Source organism: Pleurodeles waltl, chromosome 1_2 (genome assembly GCF_031143425.1).
Source record: "Pleurodeles waltl isolate 20211129_DDA chromosome 1_2, aPleWal1.hap1.20221129, whole genome shotgun sequence".
Classification (NCBI taxonomy): Eukaryota; Metazoa; Chordata; class Amphibia; order Caudata; family Salamandridae; genus Pleurodeles; species Pleurodeles waltl.
The window spans coordinates 1,287,701,652-1,287,728,503 of record NC_090437.1 but is presented as its reverse complement, the minus strand read 5'-3'; the positions used below and the strand labels follow the sequence as shown (position 1 = coordinate 1,287,728,503).

The 26,852-nt window shown below is 44.2% G+C and overlaps 1 protein-coding gene across 2 annotated transcripts in view; it reads right to left on the bottom strand.

The window, feature by feature from the left end:
• Nucleotides 1-26,852, bottom strand: part of ATRN (attractin) — a 670,776-nt gene that overhangs the window by 210,973 nt on the left and 432,951 nt on the right. For both annotated transcript variants that reach the window (XM_069205063.1, XM_069205055.1), the window contains exon 24: nucleotides 7,583-7,740. In XM_069205063.1, coding sequence (XP_069061164.1) covers nucleotides 7,583-7,740 — 158 coding nt within the window. The remainder of the gene's footprint in view (nucleotides 1-7,582; nucleotides 7,741-26,852) is intronic.

The following is a 26,852-nucleotide window of genomic DNA, read 5'->3' as shown; positions in this document are numbered from 1 at the left end:
TTCTAGATGGGTAGAAGCCTACCCTCTGAAGGACAATACTGCTTTATCAACTGCCAAAATACTTTTGAAAGAATTCTTCCCTAGGTTTGGTTTGCCGCGCATTGTCTGGAGTGACAATGGGAGCGAATTTGTGGGTCAAGTCATGCAAAAAGTTTGTGCAGGTCTTGGCATAAAACAGAAGTTCCACGCGGCGAATCACCCACAGTCGGCTGGTTTAGTAGAATGCTACAATGGAACCTTGAAGCTTAAAATTGCTAAGGTGCAAGCTAGCACAGGACTTAATTGGCCTGATGCTTTACCATTGGCTCTTCTGTCCACCAGAACAGCAGTACACTCTCGTTTGGGGCTTAGCCCTTACGAAGTGATATTTGGTCGCCCAGCTAATGTATGGGGAGTTCCTCGCCCTAAGAAATACTCAGACTTGCCATACCCGATGTTGATTGACTACTTGCATGACCTTACAACTAAATTGCGTGTTCTACATCAACAGGTTCAGAGTGCTCTACCAGAGGCTTCCACAGACCCAGGTCATTCCATCCGACCAGGTGACTGGGTCTGCACGAAAAATTTCCAACGACAGAGAAATTTGGAGCCCAGATGGAGAGAGCCACGCCTGGTTCTTTTGACCACAAGAACAGCAGTTAAAGTCGAAGGAAAGAAAAACTGGGTGCATGCCGTGCACTGCAAGAAAGTGCCTTTGCCCTTGCCTTTCGATCAGTGGGTCCGTAGAGGCATCAGTGACTCTGAAAGTGAGAAAGTTCCGCAATTTGTACCATTCAGTGATGCGCGTCTAATTGGAACACTTTCTGAGAAAGAGGACGACGACATCCTTCAAGAAGCAATACCATCGCATCGTCGCTTGAACACGACAAATCCAGGAACATTGTTTCAAAACCAGACTGCCTCTGGACAGGAACGCTATAATTTGAGACCAAGACCAAAGAACTTGTAAATTTCTCTCCTATGTAGTACTCTATCCCGGTTGCAGGGTCACGGTAGGAGTCTTAGTTACGACCTGAGTAAGTGGCAAGAGGCCTGCAGGACCTCACAGTGTCATAGGACGGTAGATAATCGTGACTACAGTGATTGAGGAAGATTGCCGTGAGCATCCACTTAGAAAGATGGAGGCTACATTAGATAAAAGAGAAAGTAAAAATGTAAAGAATAATTGTAAAGAAATATGTAGTCGTTGTAGTATTGCTCTATGCGTCATTATATTGTCGTGTATTCTTTTGGCATCTGTAAACTGGATCATTATTACTCTGCAGCAAAAAGTTGTCTCTTCTCCTACCTCTACATCTTCTTCTACTATCTCTCCGCACCTATTTCACACTCTTCCCCAGCATGAACTCATCAGAAGAACTGAATACTTTAACAATTCCTTCGTCCAGTTGTTACATCAACATCAGTTAGTGATCAATACAACTGACTGTTGGGTGTGTGGACTCATACCACATACGGTAGAAAAAGGAATGCCATATTTAGTTCTTCCATTCTCCTATGAAGGTTCCGCTTGGGCTTATTTTGTCATTTTCAATAATGCATATCAAAGTAAAATTAAACAACCTGTCAGTTCACATAGTGTTGGTTCAGATTTCAGTCATAGTTTATTGATAAAGGGAATGGTAGCTATGGCTAAAATCATGGAAAAAAGTGAAGCTTCCATAGATGAAAGAAAAGCATATACCAATTGGAACATAACTAATTACATTTCCAGCCTCAATGATAAGGTTAAGCAAGGAAAATCTCCTCCGATACGGGTCATACCCCAACAAGGAAATTTCTGTCTGCAAATAAATGGTAGAACTCCAAACACCGGACAAAGAGAAAGTTTATGTTCCCATACATATGTTTATTCAGCCCTGAATTCACTGCCGTTAGTACCATCTCAAGGTACATACTTCGTTTGCCACGATAGGGCTTATACATGGTTGCCAGCTGATTTCTCTGGTACTTGTTATATAGCCTTTCTTCTTCCCCCTACATACACCGCTCCTGCGAACCATCATAAAAATAGATATGGCAGAGGGATTGTGGATTCGAAAGACACAGCAGGACAAGAGGGAGGAGATTTCCTCAAAGGATTTCTTCCCTTCTGGGGTCCAATGGCCAACAGCAGAAATATAAGGCAATTGGTTCGTGTCGTAGAAACCACCATAGACATCACTGTAGGAGCTTTAAGTAACATTACAGCTGAACTACAGGCTGATCGTCTTATGACCTTGCAGAACCGTGTTGCCTTAGACTTTGTTCTTGCGGACCGTGGTGGAGTATGCAAATTGATCGGATCAAGTTGCTGTATTTTCATACCTAATGACGCTCCGACAGTATACCAAGCTATCTCTAAGTTACACATAATCTCCGAGTCGATTCATCAGGACGAAGGAGATTGGTCCTTTTCAGAGTGGTTTTGGGGATTACTGTCCAAATGGGGTTGGAAGGTATTGACATTCTTTGGAGTAATTTTAGCTTTTATATTCTCTTGTTGTCTTTGTATGCACTGCGGTCCTGCCATCTGCAACCTATGTGCTACTGCATGTATTCCCAGACCCAAGTCACAAAGAGCAGAGAATATCAAAATGATGGTACAGCAACAGCTTGATGACCTCATGGCCATAGACATCGACTCAGATTAACATGAGTTTGTGTATCTTGCCTGAGTTCTGGCAAAAGGAGGGTCTGAGGAAATCCGATTTTTAATACGATCGTATCGACCCGCCATTTTGTGGCCCGCCGCCATTTTATGTTGCCTTCACTCAGGCAGCACAGCGAACGAAGTCCATTCTGCCTTTTCTGCTTATTCTGCAACATGGTGTTCAAAACAGCCTTCTGCCTCTATCTTTACAAGGCTGGTATTAAGGTCTGACCGAGTACACTAATCCCTGTCTGGTTTTCTAATCCTTGTTTCAACTATCTGTAGGCTCACACTATTCTCCGCCGATCTTATCTTATCGTCTGGCCTTCGCTGTCCTTTGCTAGTATTCTCTCATTTCACAACTGTCCTCCAAACGCACACAAACTTATCGCACCACATGCAACTTCGTTGTGGATCGGTTAATGAATTAGTTCAAGGGAGGGGTGACAAACACAGCTGGAGGGGAGGCAACCTTAAGTCACTTGATACTTTGTTTTCCAATTCCTTCTATTGGTGCTGTCTTGTTTTCCGACATTTCTATTGGCTCTGTTCTATCTTTACATTATTCTTACTGGCTCCTTTCTATGTGTTCTGGGAGTGTATGTAGTTAATAAATGGTTTTTATACGGTATATAAGATTGTGCGCCACAAAGAAAAGTGGCAGTCTCCTGAGAACATACCTTGTGTACTTCTTGGACAACTGTACCAGCTGCAGCTAATAAAATCTGATCTTTTACGCCTGACAGAGTGTCCTGTGTCTCTGTTAGTTGAGGCAGGTGAATCCAAGGAGATTTCAGGCGTACCCTGCGCCGCCAGGCCCATAAGGTTCTGGTTCTTCACTCTTCAACAATTTGTTGTGCTCTTTTGTTGATGCTCTTTCGGTAAATATTGCAAGAATTCTTGCATTTCATCCCAGTGTGCCCTGTCAGACCTTGCTAACAGGGCTTGGGAATTGGCAAAACGCCATTGGTTAGCTGCTTGTGTAGCTACCTTTTTACCAGCCGCATCAAACTTTCTGCTTTCCCTGTCAGGGGGAGGGGTATCCTCTGAAGATTGGCTATTAGCCCTTTTCCTTGCAGCACTGACTACAATAGAGTCTGGTGATACCTGTTGTGTGATATAAACTGGGTCGTTTGGCGCAGGCTTGTATTTTTTGCCTGTTCTCGGGGTTAAAACCCTAGCCTTAACAGGTTCCTTAAATGTGTCATCAGCATGTCTAAGCATACCAGGCAGAATGGGTAAACACTGGTAGCGTGAGTGGAGGACAATGTGTTAAAAAGAAAATCCTCCTTCAAAGGCTCAGCATGCATCTGAACTCCATGGTATGCAGCTGCTCTAGAAATGACCCGAGTATAAGCCGTACTACCCTCTGGTGGTGAAGGTATGGACTCAGAGGTCTGGTTCACTTAGCGGTATAGGATCTGGGTCATATAAGTCCCAGGGGTCCACTGTATCTGCATGTGAATATGTATGAGAATGTGTTGGTGAGGGCAATGGTGGTGGGGTATTAGGTGGTGGAGAGAAAAAGCTGTGGCGAATGTTTCTGGAAAAAGCAGTAAAGGTGATGGTTTCTCCTTTGTTTTAAATATCTTTTCTGGTGGTAAAGCAGTGTCAAGAGTCTCTTGAAACACCAGCTTTCTCTTGGTTTGTGGAGGAGGTGAAGCAATAATTTTCCCCGTCTCCTTATGGATATGTATCCTCCTTTGTTTACTGTCCATAATTTCCAGGATTGGCTGGATATCAGAGTCCCCAGAATGATATTCGGATGTTTTAACTCCTTTAGAGGATTGTTCAGTAATTGTCTTTCAACTGTGTTTTAATCGGCTTGAAAGTCCTGTCTCCTCTGTATAGAAGGATTTTTTCAGCTCCAAAATGGTACCTAATTTTTTTGGTCCCAAAGATACGGCCTGTGATTTTGGCTCCGAAGCCGGACGTTGAATTTTCGACTCTGAAGAGTGTAGATGTCGGCTTGGCTCTGATGTGGAGCTTTTAATGTATTTGCTCGACTCCGGCATTGCAACAGGTGTGGCCTATTGATGGGGTGACTTGGCCTTTTTCAGCGCCATACCTGAAGGTCGGTTGCCAACAATTTTCTTTAAGGTGGAACCATGGCTTTCTGGCAGTGGTGCACCCAAGGCCTTAATAGGTCTTTTGGAAGTGGGCGTAGGGGCAGGTGTACTCACATGCTGAGCCGCAGTGATCGGTTGCCTGTCTTCCTCAGAGTCTGTTTCGGATTCGGTGTCCTGAATCGAAACAGCTGTCTGTGCCTGCTCTTCTTCTAAGGTGTCGTTGGACTCTGTATGCTTCGACGCCATCTCGAGTCTCCTTGATCTTTTTGGACCGTAACAACTGACAAGCTTCAAAATCTTCCTCTCAATGTTCAGGAGAAAGGCAAAGATTACATATCACGTGTTGATCAGTGTAAGGGAATTTCGCGTGGCATCGAGGACAGAATCGGAATGGAGTCTGATCCATCAGGGTATGGCGTAGTAGGCCTGAACAGGCCCAAGTAGGGCACAAGCACCTGAAAGGGCGTTTTCCTGTTTCTGATGGTACTATTGGCTTGATTACAGATGGAAACGCAATCAAAACAATACAGACAGTAGAATAAAGTTAGTATAAAGTTTCAGAATCAATTGTCTCGGAGCGCAAAGGAAACACGTCCGAACCAGACAGCGGAAACAAAACAATCGAATTGATTCCCATGCGCACTATTACCGAGAGGAGGAGTCACTTGATCTCATGACTCGAAAAAGGACTTCTTCGAAGAAAAACAACTTGTAACACTCCGGGCCCAACACTAGATGGTGGAATGGTAAGCATAGCATGTGTATCTGCAGCTACACATGCCATCGAACATATATATGTATATGTATATGTATGTATATATATATATATATATATATACACACACACACACACACACACACATATATAAAAATAAAGGTCTTTAAAGATCTTTACATAATATGGATGGCAGACATGAAGGAAAGAAAATGTTTCCATTTGCTCAGTCGGGTATAATAGCTAAGCCTCCTTATTAAAAGAGCAAGTGCAGAGCCTTACTCCTGACAATGTCATCTCCTATGCACAGCAACAAAAAAAGACTAAGCACCGTCTCTCTTCTTCTCAACCTTTCCTTTTTCGTAAAGTAGGTATTCTGCTGGTACTTCCTTCCCAAAATTTTCAATATCACATTTGAAACAATATAACAAAAACAAACTTGAGAGACACATGACTGACATTAAAAACAAACACGTCAGAGGAGGGAGAATTGTAATAGTCATGTGAAACGTATACCTTCCTAATATTCAATGGTTTTACAACTTAAGATGCATCTAAAGTTCACATCTAGGTCTCGCCCAATCGTAAACCTACCAAAAAAATAAAACTTCTAGCTTGAAATGATACCTCATGATTCAATGTGATGTTTTCGGATATACATCTCTTAAGGCCTTGCTACAGTATCTCAATGAGGTCTAGGTTTGGAATTTCACCAGCCAATGACAAAATACCAATTCTTTTCTTTTTCAGCTATTTAGGACTAGATTTGTTCATTTGTTTTGGATCATTCCTCTATTGCACAACTCACTTTCACCTTCACGTCAGCTACCAGACTCAGGGTCTCACATTTTTGTCTAGTATATGCTGTTATACAGAGAAATTCAAGGGGGACTCAATATCTTCGGTGTCCAGGTGCTGGTGCAAAGCAGGTCCACACCCACTAAGCTTGATGCTTGCTGTAAGGTTCTTGCAAAACTAAGCCGTCCAGCAATGCTCCTTTTGGGCACAAGGGGGTGCTTCATGTTTTCTCTCATGACATGTGTAGTCGCTGAGTCTTATTAATGGAAGAATAACCATCAACATTTACCATATTGACAGGACAGTTAAGATCCTTCAATGTAGGTCTGGGGTTCACTGTGAAACCTCACCATGATACAGTCTGATCTTGAGGTTAAAGTGTCCAGGCTGGCACTCCTGGTCAACATCTTAAACCATCTCTATTTGTAATTTATATGTCTCACTGCACAAGGACGGCCATCATATTGTATGAAAATAGCTTTATCACCCTTAACAGACTGATGAACAGCAACATTTCTTCCAAAAAGATAAAAACAGAGTGCCCCAGACCAAATTGAAAACATTGCTGATTTTATGTATAGGTGGTACAACTTTCTGAAGTAATCATGCATACTTGGTTAGCAATTCCCAAACCAAATTACCTTCTTAATTCATACAGAAGCAGTAAAGGTGCACTTACTTTTTCATGCAATGCTACTGAATGTTGGCTGATTTGTACCTAATATATGTGTAACTTGGCACACAAGGTAGAATTTACCAGCTGTTAGGACTCAAAGACTACATGAGCATCAGATACATATTAAAGGTAAAACCAAAAACTCTTATTAGGGAGTACTTCCATTTTCACATCATTATATTATACTCAATTATGTAACTCTGAAATTTGATAGAAGAATTTCGCAGCATACAGTAAATGACCAAGCCAATGCCTGTAATTTGTTTTAAGTCTGGAATTTCATGTTTGTATTACCTTACCAATTCTGAAAACATAAAACGTACTACAGAATCTATTTTGGGGGCCAATAATGAAGAAAAGTGCCACAAATTTCAGCACTTGCATGTAGAGGTCCTTTAACATCTAAAGCAGCTCACAAATATTAGCGTAATCAGACATTCAAAACAACAGCCTCAAGTGAGGTGCAGCAGATATGGCTTTAAATTCATGGAAGACATTAAAAAATTACATGAAAGCAACAAACCACAAATTCCATAAATCAAAGCATTTCGCTACTGGTAAATAGCAAGGTAACCTATATTATAACAAGGAAGGGTGTGTTGTTTGAGAGGGGCCAATCTACTGTTTGCAGTGACTATAGATTTATAGGATAATTAACAGCTTTCTTCATTGATAAAAGCAGAATTTACCTGTATTTTGATTGGCCATGTGAAATTGCTGACGTACACAAAAAATGTGATGTTAGGGTTATTGTGAAAGTCAAATTTCTCATTAGAGAAGCTGTCCTTATACTCCTTAATATTGGTCCTTGATACAACAGGAACCTCTTCTCCAGCCTGTGTACCAGCTAGAGGAGAAAACAATCATAAAAGAGACAATGATAGTTTTGTTGAAATCAAAGGATGCAGAAATTGTTATCTCAATGTAAGAGGAATTAAAAGCACTAAACAACTTAATCAATTTCAAGAGAGGGAGTGATGGTAAAATCATCTGAACCTTAGATATTAAACGAATTACATGTTTTTAATTATTAGCATGAATGAGTTATATTTTATTTCTTCTACTCAACTACATGATCAAAAACAATAAAAAACAAGTTTTCTTTTCTAGTCAGAGGACTCATGTGTGCCATATACTACTTTTTTCAGATACAAATTGGATGTCCAAGGGTGTAAGGAACTTCCTCTTTTTGTATGGCCGTCCCCAAATGATGCTGCTACTGGTTTTTTAACTCTGAAGTTGCACTGGGGCCTGATAGCCAGAGCTCAGTGCCAGTGCCCAGACTCTAAACTGTATGCCAAATTGGCTATATCCAATTGTAAATGGCTAACTTACCTGTAAGTCCCTAGAACATGGCACCCTTGTACCCAGGGCATGTAAGTTAGAGGGTTATTCCAGGGCTTGCAGCATCAATTCTGCCAGCCTGGATGTTCCCTAAGTAAAAGAAGTTCCCCTGTTCTGCCACTGCACACAGTTTTTACTGTGGAATGTCTTGGTCGCCCAATTGGCGAGTGCAGGATTACATGTTGCCAACGTCAATGGTGCAACCAAAGTTGGCACTCCAAAGTATCAAACAACTATTTACATTAAGCTCGATTTTTATCTCAAGTCACATTAATGTAACTTTTTGTAGTATGCAGCTTCTACAAAGCTGACACTGTTTCCTTTAAAACTCCTGTGCCTTCCTGGGCACAAATTGAGCCTGCTACACTAGACAGCTTTCTGCCCTGCTGGAGAAACACGCTGACGACTCTCCGGAAGGAGAACAATGAGGGATTGTATGTCAGGGAGGTGTTGACTCCCTTCGGCAAGACGTCACATAAGTGTTGACCCCAAAAAGCAGACTTCAAAGGGGAAGCCGCCATTAAAGGGCAGATGGGTCACGCAAGGAAGGAAGGTTGCCCTAACCTTTAGGCAGGCAGGATGGCATGGGGAGCAAAGAGGAGACACCAGTTGCCAAACCGGTTTCCACATGGGGTTTTTGTAGCCTTGAGATAGCCACAACAAGGTTTGGATTAGGGAGATCTGAGCACCAAGAGTGGTCTTGCCATCATGGGAGTGGGTGGAATGGTGCATCTTGGGATAGCCAGATGCCACACTTCACAGGAAGAGATCACCAGGTGGGCAGAACCTGGTAGCCAACTGCATCCTGACCTGGAGGCATTTCGCAAGCATGAGAAGGGCACCCCTGTACCCAGACCTCAACTGGCTTGAAAAAAGGACAGAAGGAGGACTGCCCTGTGGCACTGTGGGAGCAGCAAAGAAAGGCTGTACCATCTAAGACTGCACTTGTTGCAACTGGTGCCAAGTGAAGCGAGGTAGTGTGTCTGCTGCGTCCTGCTCCTGCTCTGGAAGAAACTGTCCATCCAAGAAAACCTCATAGGCCAGCTGCTGGGGCAAGCTGGTAGCTCAAAGTCTTCAAGTTGCAACCACTGCCGCTATACAGCACCAAGGATCAAGACTCCATGCACAGATATGCACCACAATTTGCTAAAACCCAGGAGTTTTGTCTGACAGTTCATGGGACCATCAGAAGGAGAGTTATAAACACAAGAAGGATTTACCTGTGACCGCAATAATGGGCAACTGGTAGTTCAGTGGCGAGTAGACTTCGGCCAGATCGTAGCTGACTTTGTGGGACCTCAACCCTCCCACCAGGGCCCCCTCACCATCTTTGTGGACCTAGGAGTCCCTGCAGGAAGACCCCCGTCAACCGTGTCACATCCACAGCATCCTCGGAGCATCTTCAACATCCTTCATCGCTTGCATCTGGACCGCTCTAGAGGAATCCATTGCAAAACAGATAAAGTTCGTGGAACTGCTTGAGGACTGCTCCTTCTGTGGAGATAACTGTTATGGATAACCTTGCTGGTTCCTCCAACTTAGCTATCTAGTGGAGCGGGTCACCCCAAGTACTTCCAACCAACCGTATAGATAGTTACTGAAGTTAGCTTTGAAAAAGTTTCCAATTCATTGACCATGCCAAGGCTTGTTTGTGGTTCAGTGAAATTGCTTGATTTGTTAATGCTTGTAACTATCTCTGGAACCCGTCAGTGGATCTTTTCTACTGTGATGTCTAAATTAAAAAAAAAAAACAAAGAGTATTTTTATAAACTGGTATCTTATTTCTTGGCTTATTCCAATTTCAATTTTTGGTGTGCTGTTTAAATGCTTTACACTTGTTCCTCTGTGTAAAGTTTTGCTGCTCAGTACCACAGTTACCCAGGGTTGAGCTGAGGGTTTTACAGATGAACCCTACTGGACCCAAAGGGGTTGATAAGTATATTACACGGTGAGGTCGCACACCCAACACTATATAATGCACCCCATTTCCTCATGAATGGTAAACTTCAGCAAAGGAAGTGTGGGAGCAAAGGCAAGCATGGCCCAACACCTTCCAACACATGGAAGGCTTTCATCTCTCAGTACCTACTTTCCTGTTTAAACAAAATCTGTAATGTCAATTACAGTCAGCTGGATGAATGTAGTAAAAACCAGGAGCACAATGACAGTTAGGGTAAGCAATCTTTATAGAATACTGCATCAAACCTCCTACTTTTCACAACTTTGGAAAGTTTTGATAACTTATTAAGAATCTATTTTGGGGTGAACGGTAAATGCATCAGAGACCCAAACAAAAATTATTTCCTGACAGGACGTGACCACTTTCAGCATCAACTGCAGTTCACCTCCAACATACTATGATCATGAAGTGCACTCAGAGTAGGCCTCAAGGCTGCTTTGTGGAAATTATACTTACAAAGAAAAAGTGAAAACGCTATTTAAGCTACTGTGGCGATCAGCAGTAGCATGGATATCACGTATAGGATTTATTTGATGGCATCACGTAATACAAAGGGTGAATGAACAAACAACGGATACTTTGAAGGACTCTTTTGGGAGTAGTGGTTACCAAAGGTGACAACCACCTTGCTGTGACAATCAGCTTTAACATAATGAAAGGTCCAATCTACAGGATGTGAATAGAACTATGGCGTGGAAGACCGCACCCATGGTGGAACTGTGCAAGCACCCAGTCTTAAGTGTAGCTTTTTATGCTACTATCCCACAAACTTGGAGACATGAAAATGACTTTAGAGTATGCGGATTGTCAAGACATAAATTGTGAACTAAATAGGAAATGGCATAGCTTGTCTACATAGCGGAGCACAGCATTTCTCTACTATATTGTCTGTACTAATTAGCCTCCACTACAAATAAAATCAATAGAGACAAAACAAGTCATCAATGAAAAGGTGCTTACCACCAGTACTGTTTTCTAATTGATATTCTATCTTTTTATATATTAAGAATCTTTTGAGCTAATAATCAGGCTGAATCGGGAAACTATCAAAAACAGAAGAGGGTGCCAGGGAGCACCCCCAATGACTACAAGTAGCAGCTTATGCAGCAACAGGACAGCCATAAGAGCCACAAAAAAGAACTTGATTGTACCCATGACAGCAGTTGGCCCGCTCCTTAGAGGCACTAAGAGGCAAGTGAGCTAAACAGAAGTCAAAAACTATCACTATAAAGTCATAGCAATATGCTCTTAGTGATATAATTAAAGTACTTGCATTGAAAGGACAGCTGTGCAGTCAGCCATTCATTTGAACTTTCTTTCTCTATTTCTGTTAACCGAACACCCTTTTTTCACAGCATTTCCCCCCTTTTCAGATAAACATGAGTATCCTTGTGCAAGCAGGTTCCCAAAGGCTGGGAGCAAGGCTAAGACTTTAGGGAAACAAAGCGGCTGAAACCAGACATGGGGAAAAAAAAAAAAAGGTGTGCTGAACAAGGACAGTAAAGTAAATTGTGAGCTGCTCGGCCTAGTCCAAAACACCAAAGTCTCATTTCATTTAGCCACACATAACTGGTTACTGATTAACAAAATTATTATCTTCAAGTCTGTAAGTTTTACTAGACTGTTTTTCTCCTTTGCGAGTTTTAGACCTCTGCCCCTTCAGATTCTTTAGGGTTGCCTCTCTTGTTCTTTTGAGGGCACCATTCTTTTGCCATATCTGTATGAGAAGCTGCAGTTTTTCATAAAAAATGCTGTCCTTTGGAACGATCTCCTAGTAATGCTTTGTCGTCTGTCACTTTTCGCTCGAGACGAGAGAGGAGGAGAGAGGAGTTCGACACACGACGCTGGTCGACGCTGGTGCCGGGTGGCTCGCGTCGCGGCTGCTCACCACGAGTGCGAGTGCGAGGTGCACGTCCGGCACACGGTTTGCTGCCGCCGCTGCTAGCCGGTGTCTGCCGCTGCTAGCAGGGGAAAAACAGCCGCGGAAAACAGCTCGGGAAGCCGGGAAAGCCGGGCGAGCTGCTTCTGTGGCGGGCGCAGTCGGGGGCTGCTGCTCCGCTCCGAGGTGCATGGTCCGGGGGCTGTAGCTGCTGGCTCGGGGAGAGCAGTTTTCCGTGAGCTTCCGTGAGCAGGCAGGCGTGACCAGGACTGCTGCCTGTTTCTTCACCAGCGCCTCTGGGGGCCTTCAGTTGCGCCGGTTCGCTGTAACGGTGCGGACTACGGCGTGGTCTGGGCACAAGGAAAAGCCAGAAGCCAGAAGCCAGAAAGAGCACCAGAGGAGTACCGGAGTCCCAGAGTCCCAGAGCACCAGAGCACCAGAGGAGCACCAGAGGAGTTCCAGAGGAGTACCAGAGGAGTACCAGAGGGGCACCAGAGGGGCACCAGAGGAGAGTTTGGGGTTGCCGCCCTACCCTGCTACCATATGGACTAGGTGAGCCAAGGAGGTGAGCCAAGGAGGGTATCCGTTGTTTTCAGCCACCGTAGCCACACCTGACCTGACCTAAGGAAAATTACCTGACCTAAGTGACTTAAGCGACCTAAGTGACCTAAGTGGCTCCTGTGGCCAGTGTCGTGGCCGTGAGTGGATCGAGAGTGGGCCACATAAAGTAGCGCATAAAGTAATGCATAAGCAGTGCATAAGCAACGCATAAGTAGCGCAAGTAGGCGTAAGTAGACGCCTTTACAACAGAGACAGAGAGGATCAGAAGGGGCCAGATAGAGAGAACCAGAGAAGGCCATTAATTGACATATTAAACTGCACTAGAGGGACAGATATCATTCGAACATCACGCTTTTTGTACGGCGTACTGTGCATACTGTGCGTCACCACACAGCAAAGCAAAGTCAAGCTCTACATTCTAGAGAAACGTCCTACAGATCCCGGAAATTTGTTGAAGTTGCTGATCCATTCAAACAGTAAGACTTCAAAAATGGTTGGAACAAGAGGGAAAATAAAGAAAGCCAGAGAGGCCAACGAGGCACTCAGTTATCCAGTAAAATCCCAAAGACCAGAGCAGGAACCCAACAGCTTACAAGATCTGGGGCAAGACCTGGACCCTAGAGCCACTAAATTATCCCAAGGGGAATTTATAACCCAAGGAGTGGTCACAGCAGAGGCCGCAGCAGCAGAGGACGCCCATAATGGGATTCCCAATGATGAAAGCAAACCAGGAGGGCCACCCGAAACGGCACCAGGGTCTATGCTGTCTGTGCGTCTAGTCCATATCGACTCTGATGATATGGGGCATGTATCACTGAATGCAGGTGAAACGGTGGGGGGCCCTGTTAGCCCTCTGCATAGGAAACAGCAGTATATACCGGCGCACCTGGGCTCAGGTGGGGCCAGGGGAGCAAGGGAAATTAAATCAAAGATAAATACTATTACCAACTACTACAACCATATAAATCTAAATTCTGATTGGCTGCAGAAGCAAACCTTTAAAGCTTGCGACCTCCCATCACAGCCATCAGGGGAAAAAGGTGACAATAATGTGGAGGGCGAGCTGGAGCTCTTAGAGACTGGGCATCAGGATTCCTGTTCATCCCAGCAGCGATCTGCCCGATCATCACGACCACCCTGTGGAACGAACAACTCTTTTGTGGGTAACAAAGTGGGGTCAATTAGTTCCCCAGAAAGTTCCCCAGAAAGGGGCAGTTCCTCGGAAGAACAAAGACAAAGAAAAAGAAAAAGTAATGAATCACCTCATCCGGAAGCCCAAATGGGACCACTACATTCTGGGAGCTCTCCACTGATATTCCCTTTACTTCATCCAAAACTAGAACCTACGGTCCTTCAAAATGCAAAGGGGCCTGAAACAGAACAATCATTGCAGAAATATTCACATAAGCTCTCAACACCACAGCTTCACCATGGGAGCCAAACTGTAAAAACGAACCTAACGTTGAGCAGATTTGATCATAGTTCTTTTAGTCTGGAGCTCTCCTCGCCTGACAACTTCGTAATTGGTAGTATAGAGCCCCAATTAAACAGTATAACATTGGAAGATTTAAACCTCTTGGAAGGCAGCATAATGCTAGGTCATAGAGGAGAGGACGATAAGAACTCAGAAGGCCAGACAAATAATGAGCAAAGTGAGCAAACCTGGGGAAATAGAGACGATACCTCATTAGATCAACCAATTTTAAGCATCATGAAAGTTATATGCACAACATTGGACTCAATTGCAACAACGATCATGGTCCAGTCTCAAAAATTTGATGATCAACTTGAGCTAACTAAACAATTTACTAACTCATTACAGACCATAGATCATAGGATGGCCTTAGTAGAGGGTGTAATAAGGGAAAATCTGTTGCACCAGGCAGTGGCTGAAAAAATGGACATGATGGACAGGCAAGTTTGTGGCCCACTGCTGGAAAAATTACTGGAAGTTCCGAAAGTAATCAAAGACATAATCGAAGATTGCAAATCTAGTCTCAATAACACACAGGCGTGTAATCACGAGTCAGCAAAAACAGAATCTAGAGTAACTGAAAGACCAATAGATAGTGAAGACAAAGAAGGGCCCTTTGGCACGGGACGAGACGAGTGCCCAGACGCAAAAACCCACATAGACAAGACGGAGAGAATCAACAAAAGTCCTGTATCTGCAATCGAAATCTCAAATACAGTAGAAAAAAGGACTCTGAGTAAAGGGCATCAACAAACAGGTAGACGGAAATACACATGGAAAAAAGCTAGAGGAAACAACAAAGTATCAGCAAAAAAGGCTTTAAATATGCCGAAACAGGCAAGCCCAACAGGGCAGATCAGGAACACAGGCGATGAGTTTACTCAACAGCAGCCTAAAGATCAGTGCATCAAGCCCGAGAGTCTCGAGAAACCAACTGACAAAGATATTAGTTTTATAAATAAAAATCCTGGATTATTGTGCGATAAAAGCTGCACCCACCATTCTCATATAAACCGAATCCCCATTGGCCCTAGGGGCTACCAAGCACCTGGGTACGACTTAGACAAAGGAAATAGACCAGAAAAAGACTCAGGTTCAAATCACGGGATCAATGAGGCAAACGATCTCTTAGTCAATGGACAACATAAATGGAGCCCAGAGACAACAAAATCAAGTACCGGCATTGATAAGCACCTCCCAGTCATAAAAAGAGAACACTCAATTCAGGCGCATTATCCAAATACAGTAGGAGTCCATAATGGAAAACGTCAGCAGTCTCTGAACTTTATCATCGAGGGGGTAGAACAAGAAAATAGCAAAAGTGAAAACGGAAGGGCAGAGAGCCCAGAATGCACAAGAAGCGAACAAAGTACAAGAAAAACCATGTGCGTGGATAACACAATAGCCCCGGTTCCCGCACCTCGGTCAAAAGTAAAATACTGCTCTCAGGCTAGCTCTGGAAACCACAACTTTAGTAGCCAGCCAGGGTGGGTTACTGATCCACCTGCTCCACCGCGTCCAGTGCTTGACTTGGAAACTAAAGGAAAAAAGGATAATTGGCCTCCACAAAGGCAACCTTACGATGAACTTAGGAACAAAGAGTTGCAACTCGGGAGGGAAAAAGGCCAGGTAGAACGAACATTGACTAGTTGGGCAGCTACTATTTACAATAAAGCAAAGGAAGATAATCAACCTCAAGGAAGATGGTCACAGGGAGGTGTCGGGCAAACCAAGATTCGCACTGAAATAATTAAAGAGCCTGACGCCACAATTACATTTATTCCCGAGTACTCCTCAAGAGGAAGTCACGACATTCTAAATAGGACTAACATCCTACATTTGGTCAATTCTTTGCCAGCTCTGCAGAACGTAACAACTAAAGACCTCCTCTCAGTAAGATTTATGCAAAGGAAAGAATCGGAGAACGGGGAATCAACAGAAACAGTCTGGGCTTCACCTTGGATAGTAGAACAGATTCTAAAATGTTCTAACATGATGAAGACATGGGGAATATCTACTGCTATTCCACAAAAGGAACCATATCCAACAATATTTCTTGAAAAAGCTCCAAAGCAAAATGTGTCGGGCAGGCAAGAGGCAGAAGGCAATTCTGGTTCGATACTACAGGGAGCAATTAGTTCCAAACAACAACTCCCTGAACGAATAAACCTGAGTAATATGAGGTTCTGCCTGTCTGTTAACTCCCCTAGAAACAGCAGGGGCAATCCCCCACAGTTGCAGAATGATGAAGAGCAACCATCTAGAAATTTGTAGCAACAAATGGGTAGCTCAAATATAAAAAATAGAACTAGTCCCACATTAAAAATCTTAAGCTGGAACATTGCAGGCCTAAAAAGCAAAATGGAAGATAAGGATTGGGTTGAATTTATTAAACAGCAAGACATCAGCTGCTTCCAAGAAACTTGGTCTACCAACGTCATTGACCTAGACGGGTTCTCCACTTTTTACATACCTGCTATCAAACAAAAAAAAGGAAGACCATCGGGAGGTCTGACCACTTGGATCAGAACTTCACTATTGGGAAACTCAGCTGTAACCCATGCCATATTAAGCAAGGAAATCCAGACGCTTGCAGTAAAACATGAGGAGTGGTCACTTGAAATAGTAAACGTGTACCTCCCTCCCGTTAGCCGGGCCCAAGTCATGCCTGGTGTGCGGCTCCTCGAAGATCATATCTCAAATAAAAGATCTAAGGGTTGGAGGAACCCAACACTAGGTCACGCGAATAACCTTCCCCCTCAGTTTTGTAAAACCCTTCTTCTAATATGTGGCGATTTTAACACTAAACCCCATTCTATTCTTTGGGATGAACAAGTAGTAGAGGAAGATCACGCCTGGAATATTCCAACGCCCCTCATCCAACATTGCCAAGATTCCAAAAAAGGGGAACTAATCTTTGAAGTACTAATAGAAGGCGGAATTCGCACAGTAAACGGAAGAACCAACTCAGACAGAACTTTTAAATCTACCTTTCGAACTGGAAAAAGACACAGCATAATTGACTATATGGCAATAAACATCGAAGCCTGGCATTATGTTATCGATATGGAAATAAGGGACAGGATCGAGAGTGACCACGACCCATTGCTAATGGAGATAATCCATCCGGACGCAAGCCTGGGGAAGGTTGAGTTTCCACTTAACGGAAATTGCTTAGCAATAACCACGAGACCAAATAGGAAAAACATACTAAGGTCGAACGTGGACGAACCCTATTTGAGTGTACCTAGTCAAACCTGGTTCCTATCACTTAGTACATTATTAAACCTACCAGTTAATGAAGCTTTACCCCTACTGGATAATTTTAACAACTTGCTACTACAAACAACAAAGGAAAGAACTAAGCATCCCCAAACTAACCCTAATACGATGGAGGGCTGGTTCGATGAAGAGTGTTTGAAACTAAAAAAGACACTATCGCAAGCACTAAAGAATCGCCATCTGAACAACCATAATGAGCAATACTTTTATGAATGCAGGCAACAGTACAAAAAATTACTAAGATATAAAAGGAAGACATTTCCACATAAGCTCTGGAAATCCCTCCTGCAGGCAATATCGGCAGGAAACTGCAAAAAGTTTTGGGAGATAGTCAGATGGGGATGCGAAGGCCCTTCGAAGAACCTAGAATTGAATATCAACCCACAACTCTGGGTAGAGCATTTTACCGCCTTGTACCAGGAAGAGGCCAAGACGGCATCCCGGAGTATGAATAACTCAACCAGCCTCATCCAAGGACTGGAAGGTAGTAACCAAAGATCAAACAAGGGAGTTCCACTTCAAACGACCTATGTAGCATCATCAAAAAGGTTTATTAGATCGTCAAATGGAACCCAGAATGAATTAGTCCCAAACGAACTCCTTGGCACAAATGCCATGCAAGCAACCCATTCTATCCCTCGTGCAATGGAGCTGACACCGGAATTCAGCGAGAAAGAGATTAAACAAGTTATTCTCCTTCAAAAACCGTATAAGGCTGCAGGCCCAGACGGCATACCTTCAGACGTTTATCGTAATCAGTTAACGTTATGGCTGCCTGCTCTAACACGCATATTCAACAGTATTTGGCACCACGAGGTAATTCCGACCTCTTGGAAGAAATCAATAATTGTCCCAATTCACAAAAAAGGACCTCAGGACTTGGTGTGCAACTATAGGCCTATCTCACTGCTTGACAGTGTTGGAAAAATCTTCGCCAAATTGATCCAGCTGCGTTTAGATCAATGGCTGGAGGATGGAGATTTAATATCGACACACCAAGCTGGTTTCAGGAGAGGCCAAAGCACAATAGATCAACTTTTTAAGCTGAATATGATCTGCGCGAAATACGCCACCCTAAAAGATTGTGCATTATATCTGGTCTTTGTGGATCTTCAAACAGCTTTTGACAGAGTCAATCGCCAAATATTATGGCAGTTATTGTCAGAAATGGGCATACAGGGGAAAATTCTAAGGCTGTTAATTCTACTGCACACAGGGAATACTGCCAGGGTTAGATATTCCACGAGAAATGATTATACAGCAGAAATTCCAATCCAGCGTGGCGTAAAACAAGGATGTGTTTTGGCCCCAACCTTGTTTAACTGTTATATAAATAAAGTAAGCCAAGATCTGAGGGAATTAAATCTGGATGTGCCAAAACTAGCCAATGAAAGTATACCTATCCTGCTTTTTGCTGACGACGCTGTATTACTGGCAAGAACAGAGATAGCAATGCATCGTCTACTTAGGGGTTTCGAATCATTTTGCACCTCAAGGAGCATGGTAATTAATGAGGAGAAAACAAAGTTTATGATTCTCAACCCAAAACAAATGATGCATTCGACCTTCAGGGTAAACAACAAGCCCTTGGCTCGAGTGACCACCTATGACTACCTGGGTTGCAGACTGGACGAAAAACAGACATGGAAATCACAAATCTACAAAAGTAACATCTCCTTGGCCCAGCACGCCGGAGCGGTACTTAGATTTGCTAAAGCCACAGGCAACCATTCTGTGAGTTCTGCACTGCTTGCTTATAAAACCAAAGCAAGGACGGCAGCACTTTACAGCGCAGAGATTTGGGGATTTAGAAAGACCCCATTAATACAAGTAACTGAGAATAATTTCCTACGCCGATTACTTTGTTTAGGCACTGCCGCACCAATGAATGCGTTGAGAACTGATTTACAAATGAGAAAGGTCGAGGATTACATTGCACTGGCCCCGATAAGATATTGGATCCGTATCTGGGCAAAAGAGGAACTCAAACCATACAGAGATACACTCATGGACATCATGAAGCTACAAAATTACCGAAAATTGCCTTGGTTTAAACACATCTCAACTACCCTGGTTGCCATTGGCCAAGAAGACCTCTGGCTTCATCCAGGGAAAATCAGAAAGCCCAGTTTATCTGTCATTAAAAAGGCATACTGGGACCAAAAGACTCAGAGTATGTGTGAGACACTTAGCCCTTTACTCAAGAGGTACATTTTGCTCAACCAAGAGCTTAAACCAGCAATTTTCATAGACTGCATCTATCCGGAAGAAAAAAGGGCTCTCTATTTTAAATTTCGTATGGGTACATTACCAGTGATGGCGGTGACTAACAGATGGCAAGCCGTCTCACAGTGCGGATCAGAATGCTGTCCTTGCCTTCACGGTGGCCAAGAAACATTATCCCACTTCCTTTTATTATGTCATTTTACGCTTAAACTCCGCAAATTGTACTTACGTCCGCTTTTTAGATCATACGGGATCAGGAAATGTAATGAGGCGGAAGTGCTTTGTATGCGATCAGATGAGAAACATATTGTGGCGAAGGTTTCAACTTATATATTGGAAGCGTGGAAGTTACGTTCATCAATGTACTCACAGTTGGCCTAAGTATAATTACTTGTGTTATCCTAGCTATCATTAGTATGAGACATCGCTGAAGGTTGCTGATTAAACCAGGCAAGGTCCTGGGTTATTATTATACTGCTGGCAGGTATCGCAAGAACCCAAATGATTAGTGCAAGAATAGGATACTTAAATTTTAGATCTATAATGTTTTTAGAATAAGTAAAGAGTCTTATGCCAATTATGGCTAATAATCAAGTTTTATGATATTGCAGGGCATATTGGATTCACCTAGGGCCACGTAAAATCAAAAACTCAAGTATAGTTTTTCTTTCTTACAATGTTTTACTTAATGTGATTTTATTGCGTGTGATGGATTGATATTTATTGTGTATTATTGTTATGGCCGGATAGGCTGACAACAATTAAATAAAAAAAAAAAAAAAAAAAAAAAGTAATGCTTTGTTACCATTTCAGACCATCAACTTTTTTGAAAACTGTTGAAGACTATCCTATTAAAAGCCTCCATCTTTTCCCAACCTTCTTTAACCAAGTCACTTACCTATGATAACGCCTTATCTGGTAGAGACTATCTAGCTGCAGATTTCTTACCTTAGAATATTCCCCAGGTGTCAGACTGGATCTGGACATTTTTTTGACTTGCCTCACACACCAGTAGGTGGCGTCATAAAGGTCCTTCCAACACCGTTAGACTTGATGTTGGAGTCATCTGCGGCAGAAGTGACACTCACAAGGCCAATAGAGACGCCTGCCTACCAAGCCAATGTCAGTTTCTTTTCATGACTTTCCATGCCATAAGGGCATAGCCATGAAAAATGCTGACATACTGGACTAGATTGCCAAGGACCTCGGAAGGACCCCATTGAATTAGTTTGCAAAGTGGGGAGTATGGAAGGGTCTGTAAGAAATCTGCGGTTAAGAGTCTCTGCCAGATAAGGCATTACCGAAGGTAAGTAACTTGTTCACCTCTAGCCACAAATTCCTTACCTTAAAATAAATACTCAAGCAACATCTCCCTGGAGGTGGGGACGCAAAACAGAATAGATTAAGATGTCCTGCAGAACGGAACAGGCAAAGTGCCTGTCACAACAAACGTGACCACCCAGACAGTAATGTTTGGCGAACATGTTCAAGGATGCCCACGCTGCTGCCTGACAGATGGTCAGGACAGGGATGACCCCACAGGTTTATCATCCACCCAGAACTCTTTTGTGTGATCTAGGTAAAAAGACAACACTGTTTTTGGGTTGAGGTGGTGACGTCTTGCCTCTTCTTTAGATGGTAAGCAAGGTGATGTTTAGACCTACACAAGAAGGTATCACAACCTTCAGGAGAAAGGAGGCATGGGTCCACAGAACCAGCTTGTCTGGATTAAAGGTGGTATAAGGAGTGTGCACAGAGAATTGCCTGAAGGTCGCTGACTTTCTTGGCCGATGTTATTTGTACTAGAAAAACAGTCTTTATGGTAAGCAAGCGAAGTGGGCAGCTGTGTAGCAACTCAAAAGACACGCATAAAAGAAAGATCAGGACAAGATTAGGATCCCGCTGGGGCATGATGAGTGACCTGGCAGGAAATGTGTTGCAAACCTTTAACTAACCTACTCAAACAGGTGATTTGAGCAAAGAAGGACGGTCCGCCACCTGCATGAACACCAAAATGGAGGACAAATAACCTTTAACAGTGCCGAATTCAGAGCCCTGCTTGGCCTAAAAGAAAACAAAACAAAACAATAGAACTTGAGGTAAGGACGCCGAAAGAGGATGAATATCCTAGGAAGAACACCATGCCACAAACTTGTCCCAATGGCAGGCGTATACATCTTGGTGGAGGGCTTCACGGCATCCAGAATAACATCACAGACTTCGGAAGGAAGGTCGAAGGCAGTTAAATGTCTCAGCTGAATGTCCAAGCATGAAGTCAGAGCACACGTGGGATTGGGTGCAGGACCCTGCCCTTTTGCTGCAAAAGAATACCAAACTCTCCGTGCATAATTCGAAGTCACAAGAATGACTAGGGCCCAGTCGTTCCTGATCTTCTTGAGATCGCTGATAAGGAATGGTATTGGAGGAAAGGCGTATAGGAGGCCGAGGCTCCACTAAAGACAAAAAGCATCTCCGGGCGAGAGCCGCCTTCACAACACCAGTGTGCAGAACTACTGACATTGCACGTTCTTGGTAGTGGCGAACAGATCTAACAATGCTCTCCTCTCCCCACTCTTGAATGATCTTGCCTCCGGATAGAGATGCCACAGACAGAGATGCCACAAGTGATTTGTGAGGCATCAACAGCCGAGTCTATTTTCCCTGGCAGTCAGAGAGCCCACAAGATGTTGTACAACAAGGGAAATGCCCGGATGTTCCAGCCACGTCCAGAGGTGAGGTGCCTCTTGACGAAAGGTCTAGACCCCACCCATCTCTGCTTGTTGCAGTACCACATGGCAGTGGTGTTGTTTGTGAACACCTGTACCAGCCTTCCCTTTATTAAAGGAAGAAAGGATTTCAAAGCTAACCGGATCGCCTGGCACGGCAACAGGATGATGTGAAGCCTGGACTCTGTCAGAGACCAGAGTCCTCTGATATCCACCTCTCCCAGATTGCCACCCCAGCCCAGGAGTGACACATTTATCACTACAGTCTGCTCTGCTTGGGGGAAAGGACAGGGGTCAGCCGCTGACCCAATTATGGTAGCAATTCCTCAGCTACTACTGCAGGTCCTTTGCAGTTCCCTCCAAGGTCTGAAGCAGTTCTGAGAGATTCCCTGATGTTGCACCCAAGAGCACTTCAGGTCGCCCTGCAGAGCCCTCATATGCCAACAGGCAAGTGCACTAGAAAGATGCAAGAGGCCATGAGGCCCAACAGTCTCAGTGTCACCAAAATCCAGGATAGAGGCCGAAACATTGGTATCACAGCCTGAATATCCTGCACTCGCTCTGGAGGTTAGGCCCAAAACTGCACTGTGTCCAGAACAGCCCCAATGCTATGGAGCATCTGAAACAGAGTAAAGTATGACTTTGTCAAGTTGATAGTGACCCCCAGTGAATGCAGGAGTCAGACAGTCTGGAGATGGGAGATGACTGACTGGGGTGACTCCTCCTTTAACAGCTTACCATCGAGGAAGGGAAAGACTAGAACCTCGGACCTCCACAAATCTGCTGCCACCATTGTCATGACTTCTATGAACACCCAATGGGCACCGGTGAGGCCAAAGGGGAGAACAGCAGAGAGCTATTGGCCCACCGTGACCCACAGGTAACACCTGTGGGCAGGCAGGCCAGGGATGTGGACATCTACATAAAGCATCCAGTCTCCAGGGTCTAGGGCAGACAGGACCTGCCAAAAGAAGCACACTCCTCTATATTCACAGTAGGAGGCAAGACCAAGCCAACATCTAGTGAGGTGTCCAAGAAAACTGGCATCTGCCAATTCCTTATACCAGTTGTCCTCATGTCCATATAGGTGATGCTGGTAACCAAAAGGTTACTCGAGATGCCTCCCAATCATCTCTCTCTCTCCGTGCCTGTCAAAAGAAAAAGGCACTGTCCCCAATCGGGAGGGCATGCTACCAGTCAGTGCTAGAGTTGGTGTCGGACAACACCTATCCAGCTCAGAGTCAGGTATGATGAGTTCTGCACCACTGTGAGGTGTTGGGGGTGCCGGGAGCAACTGCACTGGAGCGGGTGCCAAGGAAGGTCGCAGCATGGCTCCAGATCGAGCACTGGAAATCAGGGGCCCGAATACTCAGAGGGCAGACCTGCCAGTGGAAATCCAGCAGGGGCACCTGCAGAACCTGTGGGATCCAAAGGCGCTCCAAAGGGGTCGGGCCGCCCAAATATGAGATGCACTGCCTTGTAAAATTCCTTAATGTGGGTGGAGGTCGCTCCGGAATACAGACAACGCAAGAGTGTGGCCTACAGTTCTGACGCTCCCATGCCTATTCCAAAGACTTGAAGCGCTGCAGGGAAGTTGAAGTGCGCTCCCACTTCTTTTTCTTGCAGGACTTACCCACAAACATGGAGAGCAACAGAGATTGTGAGGAGCAGTTCCACAAGCAGCTCAAGGACCTTCTGCGGCCCAGGATTGTGAACGTCACGGGGTCATCTGATGTCGATTGGCTAGGAGTTTCAGGAAACATTCCTGCAGCGTCTTCAGGTTCAAGGCACAGGAGTCCTTCCAGGTATTGGTGTTATGTTCCAACTCCAAGGACAAAAAGGCAAACCAGATAAGGGTCTTTCACAGATATCTGCCTTTGACAGGCACCACATGGTTTACAGCCCTTTCATTTTTTTAGTGGACATTGGTAACCACATCAGGAGATGGAATCTCAGACAAGACTTCAAAAAAAGGTGAAGAAAAAAGTGAATGCGGGTAGCTCTCTCCAGATCTGAGCTGACAGGTGTGGAAAGAAAAGTATTAACTTCAATACACTGGGGTGGCACCTTTATAGGTACCATGTACAACACTTCTGGTGAAGAAAATCCAACGGAGAGCCGGACAATGCCACCTACCAGCACATCTGCATTTGGTCTGACAGCTGGGGATTATTCTAAGGCAAGGAATATGCAGCTAGAAGTCTTTATCATATGTAGATAGATAACAGCTTGAATGTGAGCTAGGTACTGCTGTCTGTTCATACTTTTGATCAGCCAATCAGCTAGATACAGGAAGACGTATGCCCCCCTTTTGAGGAGGGTGGCTACTACTGCTAAGCTTTTGTAAAGGCTCTTGAGCTGTGGTAATTCTGAAGGGCAGCAGCTTGATCAGTTAGTGTTGCCCACAGTTGGATATGGGTATGTGGAATTAGGTATCCTTCAGATCTAGAGCAATCTTGCAGTCACCTTGCTGCAGCTGTGGAATAACATCTTGTAAGATTTTAATGAAAATGTCCTGAGAGGATGCACTTGTTGAGGGGACCTAAGGTCAAGGATTCGCCTCAGTGAGCTGTCCTCCTTGGGGATGCGGAAGCAGAGACAGAAATCCCTGGTGACGTGATGTTGAGAAGGTAGTAGTTCTATGGGCCTTGTGAGGAAGAAGGTCTGAAACGCTCTATGAAGACAGTGGCGCTGTCCGTGGCTTTGGGTGAGGAACGGGCTGGGACGCTTAGTGGGGTTAAGAATATTTCTAGGTAATAACCGTTGTTGATTATCATGAGAACCAATCTGTCTGAGGTGATTTAATCGCAGCGTGGAAGGAAAGCTTGCAGCCTCCCCATGATGTGTGAATGTGTGTTTTTTGTTTTGTTTTTAAGAAGGGGGTTGGTGTAAGATAAGTGATGAGGAATGCAGGGCACGTCAGAGTGAAGTTGTTGCTCCTTAATGAGCCCAGTGTGTACATTCTATGCCCCCTGATGGTGATAGGCCTAAGGCCTGGTGCTGCCTCTGCCATCATTGAGGCTAATCAGGAGAAGTTGTGTTGCTTCTTCCCCTGTACTGCTGTTTCCGAAAGGACACGCTGGAAGCAGGAGATACCCCATTGAATGACAGGTTAGTGAGATGAATTATATAAATAATGGGTTAAGTCCAATAATCCTAGGAACCAGGGCAAAATACCTTCTGCAAATTGGTCCACTAGGGGAGAGGGAGGGGAAGGTGGTGGCATGTGGTGAAGGGCGCAAGAGTTGTTAAAAAGAGCGTCAGGAGCATAAATCATTAAATTGCATAATGGTAAGGGATTTAACCAACAAAAGAAACAAAGGTAAGCTACCAACAAAACATTATTTAAGTTTTATAACTAAGTAGCTTCTCTTTACAAAAAGTATGAAAATGCCGTAATAGGGCAGTGGTCTTCCCTTTTACTACAATTTCCTCCCCTCTTCTTCCCTAATTGTTTGAGGAAATGTTAAATGAGCTCTTCCGTCTCACCCTGCTGAGCCTTGTCATTGCATGCAATGAGGGCTACAGAATTAGTAGCACACCAGTGTGTGGCTACCTCGATTGCTACTCTTGCCTGCAGCGTCAATGTGCTTAACTTCTTTTTCAGGTGGTGGGGCATCACCTGTGGCCTGTGACTTATGCAGAGGTTCACTTATGGGCTTAGTGTACCACAAGTTAATCAGAGCTGTGCACGACCCCTAATGTATATGGGGTCAAGTGGAGAGGTCTTTTCTACTCTGGGTGTAACCACGCTGGTCTTAACAGCTTTCAGCATATACAACAGGGGCTGTTTTGAGCACCCCCTTTAGAATAGAAAGGACTGAAGAGAGCACTTTGAGTTAGAGAGGGTTCCAGAAAGGAAATCTTCCTCTTCAGGCAGGACATGCACATCTACCTTATGATAGGCGGCTGGACACTGTATTTTCCTGTGATAGTATCACCGAGGGGGTACAGGTGTGGTATAGAAGCCTTTATAGGTACATTATCTAAATCTGGATCCCCACTGAGTCAATAGAACATTCATCCCAGAGGCTGTCCACAGCATGAGGATGGGATGAACCCTTGTTATATGTAGGGGTGTATGGAAAGCACTGGTCCAAGTACGAATGTGGTGATCCCTGAAGCGAGTATGGCTGTAGACAAGGAGGAGGGGGAAACTCTTTCCGACAGGTATGACCTCAGAAACAATGAGAGGAACAGGTTCTTCTTCTTCTGTCCTAATACAGTCCAGTGTTCAAGGATTGCTAAAAGACCTAGGTAAGGAGCCCCAGACTTTTCTGGGAAATAGTATTATTTGTTTAAAAGTGTTTTTTTCAGCTGCCCGTGCCTGTTTCGCTGTAGACTCTCTGTGTTTCAGGCATCTTGGCCTTTTAAAGTTGTTTTTTTTGCCATGACTGTGTGAATTTCCTTTCTAGTTTGTGGCACAAGACTTCAAACCCCCCCCCCCCCCTCGCCTTTCTAAGTAAAAAGGCTACATACATCTTGCAGAGTGTGTTTAGGAGACTGC